General features: G+C 38.7%; 1 protein-coding gene across 1 annotated transcript; it reads right to left on the bottom strand.

Annotated features, from left to right (window-relative positions):
- Positions 1 to 1,206: 1,206 nt before the first annotated feature.
- On the bottom strand, positions 1,207 to 20,288 carry slc25a47 (solute carrier family 25 member 47). Its single transcript, XM_062968478.1, has 6 exons — positions 19,735 to 20,288; positions 11,144 to 11,187; positions 9,700 to 9,771; positions 7,439 to 7,621; positions 6,106 to 6,382; positions 1,207 to 1,652 (listed from the first exon to the last, which is right to left on the bottom strand). Exons 1-6 carry the CDS (start codon positions 19,760 to 19,762, stop codon positions 1,372 to 1,374), a joined length of 885 nt encoding a protein of 294 aa, XP_062824548.1. The 5' UTR covers positions 19,763 to 20,288; the 3' UTR covers positions 1,207 to 1,371.
- Between the last annotated feature and the right edge of the window lie 2,533 nt (positions 20,289 to 22,821).

Genomic DNA, 22,821 nt, shown 5'->3' with positions numbered 1-22,821 from the left:
CAAGCTCACCACTGTTTTGGAAATAACACAAATAAAGGAGCAACCATATCCCTTAGTTTAGGAAGATCAACAAATGCTGAGGAGGAAAAAAATACAATCTAGAAAACCCAGCGAAGTCTTTAAGACGTATCTAAATGGGAACTGAGTTAACTGTTCAATTTGAAACAATGTAAACTGAAAGGTATTCTTGTTTTCATATAATAGTTTTCCACAGCAAGCTGCAGTATTCTAGAAAGCTGAGCATTTGACATGGAGTGTTGCAATTTAAATGTGTTTTCTTTTTTCTTCAAAGTGTCCTTGAGATCTGAGTACTTATCAGGAGAATATTTCTTGTTGTTTTAGTGATGATGAGTAGGTCAAATTCAAAGCGACGATTCAAACACAAATCTTCATTCCAGTATAAGTCTCAGCATCAATAATTTCTGCTTCTCTGTGAACGTTTATAGTATACCACTTTTAGAAGTCTAGCTGCGAGAGCCAACTTGGTTTGATCATTGGATTACGACTCTAGAGACCAGGCTTTGAATCCCCATTTGACCATCGAAACCTGTTGGGTGACCTTGAGTAATTCACAGTCTTTCAGTCTTGAGAGGGCGAAGGCAAACCCCTCTGAACTAATATTGCCAAGAAAAACTCATGATACATTCACGTTAAGGTCGCCATAAATTGGAAATGACTTGAAGGCACACAGGAGCAAGCTACTCAAATCCACTAGTGTGGGTATTTTGTTAGGCAATTCAATGCAACTCCTATCAAAAGATATTAACTCCCAACAAATAAGAAATTAGCATTACAAAACATGATCGGTTGTCATTATGTTAGTTAATTACAACTATGTAGGCTGGAGGCCAAATGCCAGGAACCATAAATATGTTCTATATGTGTGTGTATGTGTGTGTGTTTGAATGTCAACCTGTAAGCAACTGGTTGGCCTTGAGTCCTGAGCTGGAAACCTCAGAGTCTGGAACAATTCTGAACTAGCAACTCTACATGCACTATGTAAGCCACAAAGTTCTCCCTGGTTGACTACTTCCTGCCCAAATGTATCCATAGCTTGAGAAAGTCACTTTCTGGGGTGAGATTAAACCTCCTAACAGCATCTGCAGCAACACTAGTGGTCTGGAAGCTACCATTTTCATTTCCTGCCATACACCAGGGACATTGCAACCTGCAATTAACCTGTCTGCATCAAACAGAGGCAGATAATTGTGGGGAAGGATTTGATAGACATCTTGTTTATTCTCAGGCACACAAACAATTTCTCATGACATGGACATGTTTTTTGAAAAGAAATTACTTGAGCATCTTGATCAATCTCATTCCAAGAGGAAATAACAACCACTTTTGATATTTATAGAGTGTTAACTCCATTTATTTCAGTAAACGTTCTCCAAGCCGAAGGACAGCTTCGTAAGTAAAGAAAATCACCATGTTTGCAGGGAAGGCACGGAGCGAGTTCAGTCCAAGGCCTTTGAAAAGCACTCTCAGGCCTTCTTTCCTTACACTATCCCGGGCACAGTGCATTAGTCCTGAATATTTACGTTGCCCCTCACCATCTGCTTGCATCCTGGATTTAAGGACGTCCATGGGGGTTGCTGCGCCCCAGGCCAGCACTCCAGCAGAGCCTCCAGAAAGAAGTACGGCCCACATACCTGTGTGCATAATTCACAATCCTATTAATGAAAGTGAATGTGAACAAGATCACAGAGACAGAGAGACATGGAAATAAGGTTGTATAGAACGAAGAGACAGACAGACAGACAGATAGATAGAAATGGTCAGTCTTGTTAATGTGGGATTTGTGTATTGATAGCGTTTAAATGCAATTTGTGCCATGCTTGTATTGCAACTGATTGCATCATCCAGAATGTACCATAGTGTGGAAAGAGTTAATTGCCAAGAAGCTATGATGACCTTGATGTTTGGCTGGAACTAGGGAGTATCCAGATACAAGTGTTTGTGCATAACTATTGCGTCAGTTCAGTTGAGTTCTGTCTGTCTAGAGTTTGAGTCAAGTTCTGTTGGAGAACAGAACAGTCCTGTGTTCGTCTGTTGTCTGCAAGTCTGTTTGTGTTGATTACTGCTGCATACAGTAAAACTTTGTAAATAGTTTTACCAACGTCTCTGAGTGTCTCTTCGTTCTGCGCTCCACTGCTTCCATCCAACTACTGCTGCGCTGCAAATACTCTGACAAATCTCTGCAGCTCGCCGACCATACCATTATCCAAAATAACAACAGATTTGATGTTATTGCACCTATTAAAATATATGCCTATTGTATAATTATAGGGCTTCAAGGACCCTTGCAAGACATTGTACTCATTTCCTTGCAAACAATGAAAGTCGACTGAATGCCTCTGTATTAGATAAGACTATACATGTTGAGTAACATCCATGGGTACAGATAAGGAAATACCCTTGAGATACAGAATAGGAAAAGACTTCTACAGGATAGATCAAAAGCCTGTCTTTTCCAACACTATTCACACAGTGGCCATCCAGATGCCTATGGGAAATCAGCACAAGAGTACAAATGCACCCTTCTGTTCACAATTCCCAGATATATTTCAGTGAATAATGTAGATGTACAGTATTGGGATCTGTTGCAATTTGGTGTTGGGGGGGGCCCATAGAAAGCAAAATCAATAGATGCTAAAGTCCAATTATATACAACGGAGTAGTAAAATGTTGTCTCTTATATTAAATGGCAAAAGGAAGGTTTCCTTTTGGGAAGTTTTTAAAATGTTTTCAAGTTGTGGGTGGTTCAATCTATGGATACAGAATCCATGGATATGGAGGGTCAGCTGTATTCCTGGGCATTACTTCTTTAACAGAAAATTAGACACCAGAGGCAAAAATAACTCTGAAAGCGAAGGAATAGGTTCACAAAACAAAAAACAGTTCAACATGTCCACCAGCTTCCTTTTTCTTAGTTTCCATTTTTGAGACCAAACTTACACATCTGTGCTTCTTGTGCAAACACTGTTATGTGTAGTTTGCATAATGGTGTGATTTAATCATGGAACTAGACTGAACAAAGTCACAAAAATCAAGCTGAAGAAAGAGATTGGGTTTTTTTGGGGGGGTGGGGGTGGAATCTTGCAGTAACCAGACAGAAGACAAGAGGAGAAAGGGGAAGTATGATTCACAAAGTTAGGGAAAGGAGAACCTCTTAGACCTAAGATGTTTCACAGCAAAAATATCAGGAATCTCAGACATGGCCTAGATTGGGGTAAGAATGGCATGGCTCTTCAGATGTTGGTATGAAATTTCAGTTCAATACTATTTGGAAGACTACATGATTCCCACATTCGAGCAATTGGATTTAGGTTAAAGTCAGTATGACTATTGCTAATGGTGTGGAAAGGTAAAGCTCTCATCAGGAGTCTTCTGCTTCAAGTGATAGAGGCAGAATGCTTCTGTAATACAGCCATACCTTGGTTAACAAAGTGGCAGTGAAGCTTCTTTCTACAAAGTGTTTTTACACTCCCAGTCCTCCTTTAATCTTCATCGGTCTAGTTGGCAGTGTTTTTGGCAGCATGCATCATATCACTACTGTGCACTGATCCACCTACTTTGTGGGCTCCTTCCCTTTCCTCTCTACGCATGGGTTACCAAGCCTTTAATGCTAGTCCAATGCTAACAATAACATCCTTTTTATTTCACCATTTGGAAACCCTCCAAGCTCTGCGGAAATTCACCTGGCTTTGGTAGCAAATTATCCAGTTTATCTGATTTTACTAGCCTGAAGAGTTACATGATTATACTAGTTACATGATTATACTAATGTGTGACAAAGCCTTGTAAAATGCAGTTCCTTTTAGTAATACATTAAAAGGTGCAATTAGGAAGCAAGAATGAGTGGATTTTGTAGGAATCCAACAAAGCAAACTTGTCAAGGAAGATAGAGACGGAGACCAAGCAGAGAGGAAGAACTATCAGGTTCCATCAGAGGACATGGCCTCTTCAGTCAGCTAGTTTCACAAGAGCTCAAACAGAATTTTGTAATAGGCTCTCTGAATATATTACTCAACATTTATAATCTGTGCCAGTTATCATTACATAATTTCATCCCATGCTTTCCAACTGAAGAATAGCTTTCTGCAATTGCTCTTGTCTATCAGGTTTGCTGGCTGGGAATTCTTGGAAGTATAATGTTGAAAAATATTTTTCCAATTTCTGTGCTATCTCCTATGATTCCATGGTCCCTACCAGGTCAGACTGCTTTTTTCACAATTAAGGCATAGGCAACTGGAGAGTCTAAATAAATGTGCCCAGGGAGACCAGAAGAGTCCCCTTCCTGATGTTCTTTTGGTAGCAGGCATTTAAAGAAGAAAGGTTTTAAGGTCAAGCCAGGCTGTTGTGTAGAGTTTAGTGTATATTAATAGGTTTTTAATGTTTTTTAAAAGCAGGTTATATTAGCAAGTTAATAACAACAATAAGTCATAATCTCAGTTGTGGGCCACTCAGAATCTCAATTTAACAAACTAGGAAGGGAGCCCCTTTACACTGGCATGACTTACTTGTCAGGAAAAACGGAGTGTAATTGCAACTAATAAATAAATAAGTGGGCTAATGCTTACAGCCCATGCCTGACGACCTATGATATCTACTTTCAACAGCCAGAGTTTTATAAACTGGTCCAACCCTCTGGATGAAGACCCTTTTATGCTATTCTCTACTCTACTCCTTCTCTTGCTGAGTTAATAAAGTGCAGATTTCCATTACTTTGGCATTCTGACTTTAGTTTGCAGCAGTTGAAGCAATTTGAGCAGAAAGAATGAAAGCAGGAGCAGAAACTGGGGCATTTCAAAAGCAGCTGAAAAGCGGGATAACAGAGGATTACTCAGGAATGCCCCTGTCAAATTAGGATAGCTGGAAGGTATGCTGTCAGCACAATTACAATGTAATTTTCACTCTTCTTTACTTTGATTCTGCACACAAAAGGAATTTGACATAGGTTTTTGATGTTGGCCTAAATCCTAGTCCCAACTAATGGAGACCTATGGAATCCGTAAGTGAACTGAAGTCAATAATTTAGATTCAAATGATTTCTTTTGGGTGGTTTTGGGGTTTGGCTATAGTTCTGCAGTTCTGAAAATAAAGCTGTCTTTAAAAATAATTGGTTCCGGAGAAACATTGTTATGCTAAAGAACTATCTCTTTATCTGCCCTTCAAACACAACTCTTGTAAAAACAAGTATTTCCTTTAGGCAGTTTGATTCTAAGGAAAGGCAGCATTTCTGGTTTTTCAAGGCTGGTTTTACACTTTTCAGATCCAGAGAAAGGGAAACCAGGAAAAGATGGGAGAAATGTTTTTACTCTGTCGCTGAAAAATACACATTGGCCAAAGTTCTACTGCTTCTCCTCACTAAAGTAAACTGGATCCATTGGATTTACCTATGTGTCGACAATTCAGGGGATTACCCACTGGTTTCCATTCAGATCCTCCTAACATAATTATGGATATACCTTACTTGGATGTACAATTAGAAGAACTTTTGCATTTTAGCATAAAATCACTTTAAAAGTTTGTAGGCTACAAATGGATATAGTAAATAACAAACTTCATTAATAACGCCTTGAAAAAATTACAGAAGATAATTAATATTTAAAATTCAGCTACAGTATGTAGTTTTATGAAATATAGTTTCCTTCTAGTTACACAACGGAAAACTGGAAACCATTTCTTCATTGGATCAGAATTATCACAACCAAACATGAGGTTGTTGTTAATTATCAAACTGGCTTCAATTTATACTAACTTTTCCACAAGAGACCTCAAAACACTCTGTCATCATATCCTTCAAACTGTTCCATTTATATAACCATACATGCATGTGTGTGTGTGTATCCAAGAATATGGTGGCTCAGATATAGAAAGGAAGACATGTCAGTATGTCATGAAAGAGACACCCTGTTGTATTCTTTGGCCATGTCATTTTGGAAACACATTCCCAACTGTAACATGTATGGTAGTTTTCACTGGATGCTAGACTTTTCAGAATCACTATTCTTCTAATAAATTGTGTTGTGAAAACTTTTTTAAAAAGACACACCAAAGGCCAGATTTAAATGCTTGTGGAAGAACTATTTTTATACATACCTGGTTTGTCTTGGCCAACCGGAGTAAGCCAGTCACACAGGACAGAATAAGAAAGGAAATACATTGCAGAAGAATGGCAGTCTCTATATAGTAGAGCCAAAGACCCTCTGTATAGACCCCGAAGACCTTCTTCCTTCACAATTGTCCTCAAGCAATGCATAGCGCCTTGGTACTTAGGCTTCGTAGCAAGGAGATGGGGTGATGCAGTTGAGGGAAATGGGTCTTTTTGGATTTGTAATCTTACTTTGGCAATTTCAGCAGGCGCTATCAGCAGAACCTGCAGGAGAGAATGGAGAATGGGTAGTTTTGATATTCCAAAGTACCTGGACATTCTCTACAAGAAGCTCAGGTTCCTGAGTTTGTGATCCTTCAATTCATCCATCCCACTTGATTTGCCAGGCATTTACAGCACTGATATTTCCACCTTAACACACCTTGTCTTTATTTGACCCAGGTCCCATCTTCACTGCCATATAATGCAGTTTCAGAATGCAGTTTAATTGCACTGAATTGCATTATATGGCAGTGTAGACTCATATAATCCAGTTCAACTCAGTTAATCTGCATTCTGAAACTGCATTATATGGCACTGTAGATGGGACCTCAGCTCAACAGCTTTCCAAACTGCTAGTCTTGCTCTTATTCCATGGAAAACATCCCAAGAATGTAAACCAAAGCTTATTTCCATAAAAACATTTCTAGAACTTCAAAAAAAACTCCATTAAGAAGGGTATGAGAAAATTAGTTTTAAAAAAAAGACATTGAATCTATGCCTGAAGTTCTATTCTACCATCACAACTTTACACAACTTCTCTCTTTTGAAAGACATTTGACAAGTCCTGTCAACTTTTTTTCTTTGCCACAGTTTTACAAATTTCTATTTTTATTGTCTTTCCCTTCATTGTGTATTCACTGATGTTTGTGTTTATAGTGCACTCTCAACTGTATGGCACTTTGCAGAGTAAAGAAAGTAAAACTCAGCTCCTGTTAGCCAGCAATCTTATAATCTGCCTGAGCAGAGGAAGAAATAGGGAGTTGTATCATCTGCAAATCCTAAAATAAATTTACAGATGTTTTTGGACTGCCATTTCCATAAATCCCAGACAGCGGGGCCAACAATGAATGCATCTGAGACCTGTAGTCCAAAACACCTGAAGGGCAACAGGTTGTCTTTGCAACATTTGTGACTGTATACCTGAGACAGTCAGATAAGAAATGTAAAATAAATAATATTAATTATAAACTGTAATTTTGTGACAACAGGATATTAAAAATAAATATTTCATCTTTTAAGTTTTTTTTAATCCATTCTTTATTTTTACTTTTAACCTACCCGAACAGCGCCAGTAGCAGCTCCAGCAAAAGATATATCCAGCTTTGATGGCTTGCTATTTGCAGAACCATATCGCAATCTGCAGATATTATACAGGAAGTTTTTGTAGATGCCAAATGAAAGAGATGAAATTAATGATGCCATTACAACTGTCATTGACACACCACGGTAGAAACCTAGCACCTGATATGTACAGAAAAATTTAAAAAAAATGCCTTTAAAAATAGAATGAGAAGTATTAGCCATTTATACTACTTTAATGATACAAACCTTTCCAATATAGAGCAGAAGTGGGTAACCTGTGTCCCACCAAATGCTTTTGGACTGTGAATCCATAATCTCTCATCACTTACAATGCTAACTAGACCTGGTGGGAAATACAATAAAAAATATCTGGAGGGACAGAAGTTGCCCACTTCTTTGGTATTTTGGCCTGTATTTCCCATCAGGTCAAGCTAACATTGTAAGTGGTGAAGGATGATGGGATTCACAATTCTACTGGAGACATGTATATTCCTCATCCATGATACAGAGAAGCAGAAATTAGTACTTTTCTTCAAGTTTCCATAATGAATATATTAACAATAATAATATTAGAGAGATAAAAATCATAACTTGCCCGTCGGTTTTATTTGCCGAATAATAAAAAGGCAAATATAAAAACTCTGGTCTTTCCTAGTAAGCAACCTTTAGAGGTGTTGGACAATACCTTGTATAATTCCCAGACAGATAGATCCTGGTTGTACTGTCTGGAATGTGTGATTTGTAGTCCAATAAATATATAGAAGGGAAGAAGACTGGTTATATCAGCTACTATAATATTGAATTCACAGAACATGAAAACACAGGGAAATAAACAGCAATGTTGAAAGGTATCAAATACAGTTTGAGCATCCTTATCTGGTATTCTGATATCTGAAATGCTCTGAAATCCAAAATCATCCACATGGGTGGCTGAAATAGTAACACTTTTGCTTTATGGTGGTACGATATACAAAAACTTTGCTTCATGCACAAAATTATTCAAAATATTGTATAAAATTTCCTCCAGGCTAGGTGTTTAAGGTGTGTAAGAAACATAAATGAATGTTGTGTTTAGACTTGGGTCCCATCTCCAGAATATCTCATTCAATATGTAAATCCAAAATACTTCTGGTCCCAAGCATTTCTGATAAGAGATTCAACCTGTACTAGTGAAACAATATGTGTACCTTTTGTATTATACTGATGACTCTTTAAAAATCACAATTTCCAATGGTGTTACGTGACATGATGGTAAAGCTATCATCTAGGTTATGGATTGAATTATGAGGAAAATTCCCGACATTTCCATATCCACATAAAAACATCCATAAGTACAAGAGCTGACAAAATTCTCCTCTCCATCAGAACAGAACATTATAGGCAAATAGCTTTCTATAGGTTTGCATATATTGCAATATGTGGTCAAAATATATGACAGTTGGGCCATCTTGAGATTAACATGGGTTGTTGAATTGCATGCTAATGGTAGGACCTCTGCAGTGAATACAGCAGCCCTTGGCAGATGTGGGGTTGGTTTTTGCAGATTTATTATTAACAAAATTTATTAAAATGTTCTCTCACTGAATCTCTAGATCCTCCAGCAGAAACTGAATATAGAGTAATGCTGGAGGACTTAGGGATTCCTGGAAAGGTGTTCTCTCAGGGGGTTTTTTTTAAGCATTTCGTTTATTTGTGTTTTTCTTTTTACTTTCATATGGGTCCTGTGCTCCTAAGACCAATGAATGTATGGAGAATTGTCTTGAGGAACAAACAGCAGGGCACAAAGCAAAACAAAAACAAATAAGTTGAATTGACTCCAGCCCATTTTGTATTTATATTCATATTAACAGCTTTCAAATTGCACCAGGAATTATCAATCCTGGGTAGAAAAAAAATGTGGGGAAGGAAGCATATTAACCCTGCCCTCTTTGTCTTTATTTCCATCATCCTCCATACATAATACTAAACATAAACATAAATGTAAACAACAATAACAATAATACATAGAGTCTGGAGACTTTCTAAAGGGCAGATTGCCAGAGGTTTTTCACACAGTTGGAAATGCTGAATATCCAACATTCATTGCTCTCCACGTGAGCAGAGTGAAGGCATTATGCTGGAGATAGACATACCTAGTCTTACATATCAGTTCTCCTGATGATACTCAAATCACACATGACTTGTAAAGAATTGTCTTGTATATTGGGTAGGTCACAGGATTTTGTCATATTACTTACGCTTTCAGTTCTGTATGTGTCCAAGATGCAGTGCAATACTCCACGGTAGCCTGCCTGAGTCTGAATCCTCACCTGTTGAGACAATCAATCCATTATGCATCCTGACCAGAAAAAGAGCTACCAATATGTTAGGATTTTTCTTACATATTGTTTAATAGGATTATTTAATCAAGACACTAAACTTGTAACAGCAGTCTTGGCAGAAAGTCTAAATAATTCCATTACCAAATACATCTCAGTGGATCAATCTGGGATTATGCCCAAAAAGAGAGACTTCAGAAGAGCTCTCAATATGATTATGATTCAGAATCCATGGATACAGAGGAAAAACTATATTTTTTATATAGTGGTCAATGCTCTTTAGTTTTTATCCAGTTTGGGTCCCTAGATGTTATTGAATGACAACTCCCATCACTTTTGATTGTCCACCATTTGATTATTTGCCATGTGGTTTGCAAACTATAGCATTTGTGGCTCTGAGGTTGGAAAACAGTTAAAAGAATATTTTCCACAGACCTGGTAACTAAATTCAAACCACACTGTCCTGACTAAACAGAAAAAACTGAAGCCTTCCAGATGTATCACAACTCCCATCAGCTCTAGTCATGATGTCTATGATAAGGAATACAGGAGTTGTAGTCCAGCATCTGGAGAGCAACATAAAATGACATGGCTGGTCAATTACAGTAGAGTCTCACTTATCCAACACTCGGTTATCCAATGTTCTGGATTATCCAACGCATTTTTGTAGTCAATGTTTTCAATACATTGTGACATTTGGTGCTAAATTCATAAATACAGTATTTACTACATAGCATTACTGCATATTGAACTACTTTTTCTGTCAAATTTGTTGTATAACATGATGTTTTGGTGCTTAACTTGTAAAATCATAACCTAATTTGATGTTTAATAAACTTTTCCTTGATCCCTCCTTATTATCCAACATATTCGCTTATCCAACGTTCTGCCGGCCCGTTTATGTTGGATAAGTGAGACTCTACTGTACTTGTACTATATAATAAAAATAATAATGATTTCTGATTCTAATTACTTTTTATCTCTTACAAAATGTAGCACTATTTTATCAATTCAGTTTTTGTTTTGACTTTTTTTTAAAAAAAATCACAATTTGTTCTTTGCCCTTTTATTTATTTCTGTTACTATGCGTAAATAAAATAAAATAAAATATTTAAAATATTTTTATTGCAATGTTATACATCTAATACATAGAAATCAACTTGCTTTATATAAATCCATATACCATTACTTTTTACCCCCTTTTTTCCTCCTCCCTCCAACTTTACAAAGCATTTTTAAGTGCAGCCAGTCCAGGAGTTTGTCCAAAATAAAATAAAATAAAATCTTACTTTCCAGTATTTGCATTGCCTTGCTGTGTCTAAACATAGGCCTGTTCTCAAGTAAACAAATAAAATGTCAATACCTTTATGGTGTCCAGTGGATAACCAACTGCAGCACTAACTCCGCCTAAAAGAGATAATTTTTGGACATGTTAAATTGGTACATTTTGGAGATCTCAGGGAAAAGAGAAGCTTTAAGTTGGCAGATCAAAGCTTGTCAAAAAGTTCTATCCATGAGCCATTCTTCCTATTTCCCAACCTATTGCTCAGAAACATGTGTTTTGGTATAAGCACAGCTTGTTATCCGTAGAGTTAAGAATACAGTACTTTCCCCACTACAAAGTCTGCAGAATGCATCCAAAATACTACCCAAATCTGAGGATCCTAAAAACATAATGCAGTTTGAGTAAAGGGTGTGTGTTTATGTTCATTTAACACAAAAACTGGTGTAGCCAGATTCTGAAGAATGAGTGCATTAAGCTTATTGTTAACTCCGCTTGTAGCTATACAACTGAAACTAGGATGTCCATGCAAACATCACGAAAAGGATTATCTGAGAAAACAATGGTTTGTTATTCCCAATTAGGGTAAACCCACTGAGTGGATAGGATTTACCTATGTATTGACTCACCACTCAACAACTGATTCAGGTTCTAGCTATGGTCTGAAAACCACATCTCTTCATGTGTGTTAACCTGAGTTTTAAGAACTTTGTCAAAAGATTTTCTCTCAGCACCACCATTGCATACTTCACAGGAGAAAACATGGACATATTTGTCCAAGCAACATCAGTGTATGTTCCAGATGGCAAAAGATATTAATGAGGAAAATCAAACAAACTAGGAGATGTTGCAGGAGTTTGCTCTTGCATGAGTCTACAGGGAAAGGTATGATTCTCTCCCCCCTCTCCTCCCTTCCCAGTAAGTGGAGACGGGAAAACAGGACCAGTAGTGACAGCGTGACTGCTAAACTATGGTGGTTACACATTCATAACTGCCCAATAGGTTTCAGGCCACAAACTGTAATGCAAATAGACATAAAACTTACCAAAGTGAAATGAGCTTTGGTTCATACCCTATTTTATTTTCCAGCCCCATCTACACTACCATATAATCCAGTTTCTGAATCCAGATTATCTGCTTTGAACTGGATTATATGGTAGTATAGACTCATACAATCACCAGGATCCACACTATGGCATCACAAGAGGGTGTGTTGCCCTTAGATTCTCAGGTTTCGTCCCTGAAATCGCAAGGCCTGGGGTCGTCCTGACCAAGACTCCTCCTTGGGTTTCACCCTAGTCTACTAGCACATCCCTCTTGTCTCTTAGTGGTGTCCTGTTAATATGGGGGCATTGAGTTTACTACTAGAAAGAGTGATGGGAGCACCTAGTCCCCATGTGCCTCAGTTGACGAGAAGCCAAATCAACAACAACAAAAAGAGATGCAAGATGCATCAAGCCCATCTCATCATCAGAGTTCTTCTGGACATGAGCTGACCTTTCCTAATGCATTGACAGTGACAGCAAAGATGCAGCTTTTGACATTCTCTGGGGATTTCCACATGCCAGATATAGCAACCCACAGATGTTTATTGAGCCTAAAATAGTCTCATGGCTTGGAAGCTGAAAGCTGCTGCTGCAACTGGAGAAGGGAAAACACACCACCACACTGTAGGCCTTCTTCAATTCCAATGAATTGACTATCTCTTCTGTTAACAAGGAAATATCTGTGAATCATGAGCTTAAGCTTGTTTAGCTCAAAATTAAACTACAGTATTTATTGAACCTGCTAGCTATCTGGAGATGGGTGGAGGAAATGACAGGACAATGCTAACAAGTTGTGATGGACCTTGAATTTCGACTTAAAGAGGTAAGAGAGGACAACACACGTATCCACAACATGATCTGTCTCAAGAATTTAGCCTTTCTGTCCTATTTTATCCTCTCTCTTTATTTTTTTTCTAAAAATAAGGCTTGTGGCGATGGCAGTTTAGAAGTGTAAGCCTCTCCATTATCCTATGTTGCAAATTTACAAATTGACTCAGTGCCAAAAAAAATGTTAAAACCAGAGAGGTTAATTTGGAGTGAAAAGGATACTAGTGATCAAGGGGATGGTCTGGCTTCTTGAAGAGTCTTTTAATGAGCAGAGTAGATATTTTATAGTCCTTTGTTGAGGATTACAATCCATTGTTGTTTATTATTCTTTATTGGAGGCCCAGATTCCAGCAATGACTAGAAATGCATTTGCACAATTCCTTGGTTACATCCTAGTTAATAGTAATAATAATATACTATAATAATAATAATAATAATAATAATAATAATAATAATAATAATAATAATAATATACTTTATTTATATTCCGCTCTATCTCCCTGAAGGGACTCAGAGTAGATTACAGGTGTATATATATATGGCAAACATTCAATGCCATTATGCAATTGACAAATACAGACAGTACATAAACAGAGGCAAAGCTTCCCTCTTTTCATCTCTGGCAACCAGCTGTGCTCCATTTGGCCATGGGGATGTGCTGTTGTTTCATTTTCCATGCAGAGGAGCCTGTTGTCCATGGACACCTTCCTGGTCGGATTTTGCTGGCATGTTTTCAGGGTACCTTTTACCTCCTCGCCAAAGTGTTACCTTATGTTATATACTTACATTATTGTTTTCAAATTTCTAGGTGAGCAGAAGCTGGGCTAATAGTGGGAGCTCAGCCCGACCTGGGCTTGAACTGCCAATCTTCCAGTCGGCAGGATCTTCTATAACAGTGTTTCTCAACTTGTGGGTCCCCAGGTGTTTTGACCTACAACTCCCAGAAATCCCAGCCAGTTTACCAGCTGTTAGGATTTCTGGGAGTTGAAGGCCAAAACATCTAGGGATCCACAGGTTGAGAACGACTGTTCTATAACTTGGCGGTTTAACCTGCTGTGCTAGATCAGTCCTAGTTGGATTATTCTAACATGCTGTACGCTGAACCAATGTAGTATAGCAGTTTGAATGCTAGACTACAAACTGGAAAACAGGGTTTGAACCGTGACTCGGCCATAAAATCCCACTGAGGCCCCTTCTACACTGCCATATAAAATCTAGATTATCTGCTTGGAACTCGATTATATGAGTGTAGACTGCTCCCAAACTTTGGAACTCTCTCTGGGGAGGCTAGGATGGTTCTATAGATTACTTGCTTTCATTTTTTTTTAAAAAATTACTAAAGTTTTTAATCTGTTTTGGAATTAATATTCTGTAAACTTCCTTGAGTCCCAATATTGGGAAAAGGGAGAATAACAGCAGCAGAAGCAGCAGCATCTCAAGTTGACATTATGGAAAGTGTCCCACTAACCTTACATCTTTTAAAAAATTCTATCAATTTTCATTTCACCATAACAGTTCTTTGTAAAGCAAATAGGCCTTTGTTGTCTATTTAACATCGAGCTATTCCTATCTCCAAATACTTCAGATTCAAGATGTAGCTTTTATTGGGAAAACACTATTACTGGGAAAATCTATTTCTTCTCCAGCTACTATGTTGATTGCATGTTAACTTTGAAGGAAAAGGGGATCCAGGTGTTGTGGAGGCAGATAAGGTCATTGTCCTTATTAATCCAAAACTCCGGGGATTTTGATCCTGCCCGTTCTGATTTAGCTACGTATATCACTTCCAACAAAACTTACCTTGCACTGACTGACCTTATTAACATCGGGCTCAAAGTAAAACTTTAGCAGCCTGGATCTTCCATATTTATTGATACACTTTACTTAACTGATATAAGATTTATCTGCCACAATTCGTGATAATTTTCTTTTCTTTTTTTGGTTCAGTCCTATACATTTTGACACAAAAGTTAGCCCAGTTGAGTTGAAAGGACAGGATATTCACAGAATGGCAATGTAAGTGCCATCACTTTGAAATGGTTGGTTTTAATTATTAGGCAACCAAGGAAACCCCTCTTAGGGTTGAAGAACAAAGTAAAGAAATAACAATAAGGATATTTTCATCAAAATGTCTGGAGAATATTGCCTTCCTGAATGTTTTAAATTAACATCTATCTTTGCTGGCATTCACTATGACATTTTCTCTAGGGAAAAAGATACCAGATCAAGTTCCAAGGTTGCAAAGCCACAGCTGATTCATAAAGAACTCCTTTGTTATCATAGTTGCCAATTCACAATGGTCATGGCAACCTATTAGACTGGTAACTTATTTGTACATTGGAAAAGCATCCAGGCTCCAAATGCTTCAGCTCGGAAATGTTACAGTGAGATACTTGGATCCACCCATGTGGATCACAGTTGTGGAAATAAGATCTAACGCAGGACTTTCCAAACTCTGTGTTGCAAAATGTTAGTATGTCAGCTGCAATCTTTAGGTGTGTCATGTGAATATAATGAGAAACCTCTGAGTGTGTGTGAAATAATCAATAAATTATAGATTTTAAAATATATAAATGAAAGGTTTTCATGGGATGCATTGTATCCCCATTCATTTCATTATTACAATTTATGTATTTTTCTGTATCTCCTATAAGGGGTTGGTTTATCGTCTGGTTTGCTAGGTAAACTGAATTACTGTGTTGTGAAATTATGAATATCTACAAAGCTATCAGCAACATTAAATGTTTGGAAAGCTCTGCTCAAATATGTTGCCAGTTATTTGTAGGAAGCATTCCAGCAAACAAACAAACACAACGTTTTGGTTTCCCCATAGAACTGGTTCAAATCACTATTCAACTATGAGTTCCATAATACAGGTTTGCTGCAAAGTTTAAAGTGCGGAAGAGGATCATATAGGCCACAATGAGCTCCTTGGATTAAAAAAAAGGATATAAATGTAGCAAACAGAGGAGTTCTATGGAATCCACATGCATGGACCACCTTGTGAAGTTGCTAACATCTGAACTAGAATTGTTCTCGGCACACCTGTCATGTTTTCTTTACTTTCAGCGTCACCATAAGCTTATTTGTCCACCTTCTCCAGGCTCAGTTTTGGCTTGTTCTCCCTCCCCTCCCCCATATGTGTATTGTACATGTTAAATATCTGAGAGATGCTTGCCAAGACATGACAGAGAAATGCCCCAGCTAGAATCCTGTGCAGTAGTAACAATCCAATGATAGAGACAGATCTGCAACCTAGTTTGGTACAGCTCCACATAGTATTCTCTTTGCATCGGAGGAACTTGCATCACCTTTGAGATGCATTCCTACTGTTTATGCCAGCATCCACTAATAAACCCAATGGGTTGGATGTGTTTGATTACAAATGCCATTCTTCCCAGACAGCATTGCCATTCAATTTCTGCATGGCGATGGGGGTTACCCTGCTGGAGGGTGCCAAGTTGTGAAGGCTTTAAAGTACGAATGCAATGTCAGCAAATGCTCTAATCCCCACAGGGTCTTGAAGGCTACATACATTTCCCTTGGATCAGCTTCACTTTATGACATAAGGCACTAATTTTAGCCTTCTTCCTCACTATCGGTGCAGAATTTGGAAACGTTACCCTTTGGGATTACAACCGTGCAATCCCCCCAAGTGTGCTGGCTGGGATATTCTGGAAGTTCATTCCCCAAATAATTTTTTAAAAAGACTTTCCCTGAGCTCTATCTATGTGCAGGGAATTTTAACATTCCTGGAGTCCTGTATTCTGAATGTACAGTAGAGTCTCACTTATCCAACATAAACGGGCCGGCAGAACGTTGGATAAGCGAATATGTTGGATAATAAGGAGGGATTAAGGAAAAGCCTATTAAACATCAAATTAGGTTATGATTTTATAAATTAAGCACCAAAACATCATGTTGTACAACAAATTTGATAGAAAAAGTAGTTCAATACTCAGTAATGCTATGTAGTAATTACTGCATTTACGAATTTAGCACCAAAATATCACGATGTATTGAAAACATTGACTACAAAAATGTGTTGGATAATCCAGAATGTTGGATAAGTGAGTGTTGGATAAGTGAGACTCTACTGTAATAGTCGGAGGAGAATAGCACCTTTTCACCATGTCTATCATTTTATCACCAAGTCAATCAAGTCTAAACTTGCAATCTCTCAATGGAGAGTCAGAGAAACCTGGAACACTTAGCAAGAGCAACTGCCAGAAGACTGAGAAAATCTGGCACAGGTGAGTTTGCAGCATTCTCCGCTATCAGCACCTGCCACATTCATCTAACCTTCTCTAGTAATGATGACAGCACATACATTTCTCTAGTAAGTTTCTTGTAATTGTAGCTGCAGAATATCTTTGTCTTGTGCAATCTTACAAGTAACTAGATAAGGGTCTGGCCTCTTGCCAAATTATTTATACCAGAGCCAGACTTCACTGGAATAAGCCAGAATGAATCTCAGCAGTGTGCATTTGTTGAATGTACATTTGTATTGCATACACTTAGAAACCTAGCGCATGACGAACCTGCAACCTAGCTCTGAGATATCCCAAACATAAATTCAACTACAGCATCTAATATAAACCCGCATGCACATATTTTATTTAGTCTTTCCAGGTGCTTAATGTAGAGATGTATCCACTAAATACCTCTGCTCGATCTGAGCTTTCATTTTTTCCCCTTCAAAGCATGTAACAAGTGCATACACCTGCACTGATTAGATTATTTCTGTCTTTTGTAAAGAAAAACAATACAATGGAGGACATGCTCCAAGTGGAACTCTATGGTGTCCTTTGCCTTTGTGTCATATGTAGGTCCTCCACTGGGCAAAAGAGAAGAATGCCAAAGCATAATGAGCAATGCAGCTTGCATCACTGTTTGTGATCAATTGTATCCTTAGGATAATTCCAAAATGAACTTTGTCCAGCAATCAGGAATCCTGTTTGTTTTCCACAGCCACAGCATTGCATGATGATTTATTATGAAATGGTCCATCTGTTCCACAGCAATCAAGACTGATCCATCAGAGGTTTACACAGCACTTGTGATGGATTGTATACATCCTAGGAGTGTAAGATATAGGATGGAGTTTTACAACGTATACTATATTCTACAGCAATGCACCTGGGGCCATAGTCTTGTTGTAATATTCCCATTGTTGTTGTATGCTTTGAAGCTATTTCTGACCTATGATAACCCTATAGCAGAGGTGTCAAGCTTGTGGCCCTCCAAATGTTTGGACCTCCAACTCGCAGAAGCCCTAGCCAGCTTGTCAAATGGCCAGGAATTCTGAAAGCTGAAGTCCAAAAACAACTTGAACATCAACGTTTGACACCACTGCCCTATGACAAACCTATCACAGGGTTTTCCTGTCAAGATTTGTTTACAGAGGGTTTGCCATTGCATTTCTCTCTCTCTTTTTTTGAGATGAGACTTTGCCGCTACCTCAAAATGTCAACAACTGAGGAATACAATTATTTGTAAATAAAACCGTTAACAAATTAGAGAATTATCATTTCTATACACACTTGGTGTTTCTGCATCAATAGAATGCTAATGTCTTCATAAGAAGAATAAGTGAAAGGAAGAAAGCTCCAAGCTCGGAGAGATAATACACTATTGAACAGCTTAATATTTCAAGTGTTGCGTTAAACTTGATACAAAAATACATTGCTAACCTACTCCATAAGATTGTGGCTTCATTATTTCTGTTGAAATATATACTTCAATCTCTGACAGCAAAAGCTTAGATACATGCCTTTGGGTAGTTTGCAGCAGTCCTTTAGCATATGAATATATTCACAATTCTGCTTGTATGAACCAAATACATTTATATTTTTAAATTTCATAAATATTTCAAGTGGTATAATTTTAAATGCTAACTGAGCTGAGAATGGTGTCAGTGAAGCATTAACTAACTTTAGGCTTGAACAGAATATAAGCACAGTGTAAACTTCAGCTTTCATCAAAACTTCTGATTATTTTCTACCAAAAGAAAAAATGGGGGAGGATTTTCTTTCTGCAGCGTCAACATTTCCAGAAATTTTTTATCTGAACACTGGAGTGTTCTGAATGAAACAAAACATGCCAAAAGGATAGATTTCCTTGAGCTTTTAGTTCACTCTCCTTCTGATTTTGCTTCAATTACACCCTGATGTAATTGTTTGATTTTGTATCTTGTGGGTTTAATCCTCAGCCACCTTCAGCTTTCTGTCAGTGGCCTTTAGCACAATTTATATTTCACAATTTAATATATTCCCTATTTTGGAGAGTTCCAGGATTCCTATCCAAACTCCTATTAAATATATAAATGTAAAGATACTGTGCAGACAGGAAACTCAGAATCTCTTACAACTCTATGAAACAGCTACTACAACCATACCTAATAACTATCTGCCTTTGCTTAACTCCTTTCATTATGTCTTTGAGTGCATCCTCACTGTAGAATTAATGCAGTTTTATTCCACTTTAATTGCCACAGCTCAGTGCTCTGGAATCCTGGGAGTTTTCACAATGTCTTTAGTCTTATCTGCCAAAGAGTGCTTGTGTATCACCACAATACGACTTTCATGATTCCAGAGCATTGAGCTGTGGCAATTAAAGGGGTGCCAAACTGCAATAAATGTACAGCGTGGAAGATGCATCCCCTGTCCCAAATTATATCTCACTTAAGGAATACCCATTTCTGGCACTGGGATGTGCCTGACAGGAATTAGCACAAAAATAAAAGTTGCCTCTCTTCATCAAGAAGCTGCTGGGTCACACATTTATTTATTTATTTACCTCCAATGGCTCCTGCAATGAAATCCATCGGCAGGGAGCCAGCTGTTTTTGCCAGTCCTGAGATCAGAATGCTTGAGCCACGCAGCCAGAGCCAGGGGAAGGGAACACAGCCTGACTTTCCAGGAATAAGAAGCCCTTCTTCTCTGAAGAGATTGAGCAAACAAAGTCTCCAAAGATTGAAGAACTTGCTTTCTGCAGGTACTTCTCTCCTTGGCGATTGTGTTTCCAGTTGGCAATATCGGGAAGGAACTTTGAATCCAATAATACTGTCAATGCGTAACTTCTGAAGGCAGTGCTGTATCGTTGCGGAGAAATTAAAAGCTGGCCCTGCCTTTTGCCTTTTGTCCTACAAGCACCGAAGGCAAAAGAATGTGAACCTGTCAAGGTTCAGATCTATGTTTCCAAATTGCTGTGTTGGGTTGTTTCATTTGCCCAAATCCTTTGGCTCAACAGGAAACAATGGAACAGGTGCTTGGGGTCAAGTAGGTAAAGGTAAAGGTTTTCCCTGACGTTAAGTCCAGTCATGTTCGACTCTGGGGGTTGGTGCTCATCTCCATTTCTAAGCCGAAGAGCCAGCATTGTCCATAGACACCTCCAGGTCATGTGGCCAGCATGACTGCATGGAGTGTCATTACCTTCCCGCTGGAGCAGTACCTATTGATCTACTCACATTTGCATGTTTTCGAACTGCTAGGTTGGCAGAAGCTGGAGCTAATAGCAGGCACTCACTCCACTCCTCGGATTTGAACCTGCAACCTTTCAGTCTGCAAGTTCAGCAGCTCAAGTATCCACAGATAATCAGATGCTAGAAGAAGGGACGTTGGGTTGCTGTGAGTTTTTCGGGTTGTATGGCCATGTTCCAGAAGCGTTCTCTCCTGACGTTTAGCCCACATCTATGGCAGGCATCCTCAGAGGTTGTGAGGTCTGGGACATTGTTGATACCTGCCCTCAAGTCATTTCTAATTTATGGTGACCCTGAGGCAAAACTGTCATGGGTTTCAGAGGTTTGTCACTGTCTCTCTCCACTATGCTGGCTCTCTTTCCTTACAATGTCCTGGGTGCTGCTGCTGCTGCTGTTGTTGTTGTTGCTATGTGGTATCAAGTTAGAATTATATGCTCAATAACAACCCTATCACAGGGGTTTCCTGGTAAAATCTGTTCAGAGGAGGTTTGTGATTGCCTTTTTGTTAGGCTGAAAGAGTGTGTCTTGCTCAAAAGCCAACCAGTGGGATTTCATGTCTGAGCAGGGATTCAAACTCTGGTCTCCCAGAGTCCTAGTACAGCACTGACTACCATTACCTCCACAAATCATGCCCATTGTACATCCTGCTGACTATGGGTTTCATAGTCTAGCATAACTGAAATGTGTAAGAATGGGGCAAGAGTCCCTAAGAAAATAGTAGGAGCATGACACGCGGATAGAGCTCTTCTATGTAAAGTTCCTCATGCTTGGATCATGTTGCAAGCCATTATGTAAGCTTGGTTAGACGAAATGGGAGAAACTACAATGATAGAGTTATCCAGTAGCTTTCCCTAACTGCACATAATGCAGAACTATGTGACTTATTAATAAGGTTGATCCGTTTTGTATCTGTGTGATTCCACCAAGACTGCCAAATATGATTAGACTTTGCTTGTGACATGCAGTCCTTCTTGGGTTCTTGTCAAAAGATGCAGAGTCTGGCCAAATAGCCAGCTGAGTGGCTTTTTGAAGCCATATGTCTCGGATGTACCTCTAGCCTCATGTACTTTGTTTCCTCCTGCTCTCCTGCCAAGTGTAATTCACGCAAGCATTGAGCATGTGAACGTAAATGTCATGTGGATCCACAGGTAATTGTCTGATGCTGAGGTGAAGGAGTTTCAAATACACTCTGTCATGATCAGACCAAGGGTTAAGAGAGGGTTTGACTCCAAATCTGGGTGAGGTCATGGCTTGAGCTGGAAACTGGGGGAAATGTAAGCTGGATCTTGAATGGCTCCCAAGAAAAATGGGCAAACTCAGTCATTATGCAAATTAAATTATTTTAACCAAGATAACTTGCTACCTTTATGTGTGATGGAGGATGTTGGCTTATTGCACATATGCATATTCATCTTGGAAAAACATGGAAAGCAAGCCAGCTTGTGTTCTAGTTCAGGATCTCAAACTCATTTTCCTCAAGGGCCATATCAGCCTTATGGTTGCCTTCAAAGGGCTGTTGAATCCATGGACAGACAATCTGTAGATACAGATGGCTAAATATAATGTTTTACATAGTGGTCGGTGCTCTTTAGCTTTTACCCTATTTGAGTCCCCAGGTGTTAATGAACAACTTCCTTCACCTTTGATTATTCACCATGCAAGCTGAGGGTGATGGGAATTACAACCCAACAGCAAAGCAGAAAGAAAATAATAACATGCTTCACCTTGTTGAAAAAGCATAGATTCCCTAAATGTTGCCACTAAAATGAAAATCATATGAAAAGGTGAGACTGTTGAAAAAGTCATCCCTGGATGCATTTTGGAAGATTTCAAGTGGATCCTATAATATTCAAAATCGTTTAGTTGTGTAAGGCTTATCTTATCTGGTTTGTTCATTTCATATGGGCATGCTATTAGTTTTGAATAAAAAGAGTGTTGAAACATGTTAAGCAGCTCTTCTTTTCTGTGGTATTAGAACCTATCCCGTTGTTGTTGTTGTTGTTGTTGTTGTTGTTGTTGTTGTTGTTGTTGTTGTTGTTGTTGTCTATTCATTCAGTCGCTTCCAACTCTTCATGACCTCATGGACCAGCCCACGGCAGAGCTTCCTGTCAGCCGTCACCGCCCCCAGTTCCCTCAAGGTCAAGCCAGTCACTTTAAAGATATCATCCATCCATCTCGCCTTTGGTCGGCCTCTCTTCCTTTTTCCTTCCATTTTCCGCAGCATCACGACCTTCTCCAAGCTTTCCTGTCTTCTCATAATGTGACCAAAATACTTCAACTTTGCCTCTAATATCCTTCCCTCCAGTGAGCAGCCAGGCATTATTTCCTGGGGTTTGGACTGGTTGGATCTTCTTGTGGTCCAAGGCACTCAGGATTTTCCTTCAGCACCAAAGTTCAAAAGCATC

The sequence above is a fragment of the Anolis carolinensis genome, chromosome 1 (assembly GCF_035594765.1).
Source record: "Anolis carolinensis isolate JA03-04 chromosome 1, rAnoCar3.1.pri, whole genome shotgun sequence".
Taxonomy (NCBI): Eukaryota; Metazoa; Chordata; class Lepidosauria; order Squamata; family Dactyloidae; genus Anolis; species Anolis carolinensis.
This window is presented reverse-complemented; position numbering and strand designations above follow the sequence as displayed.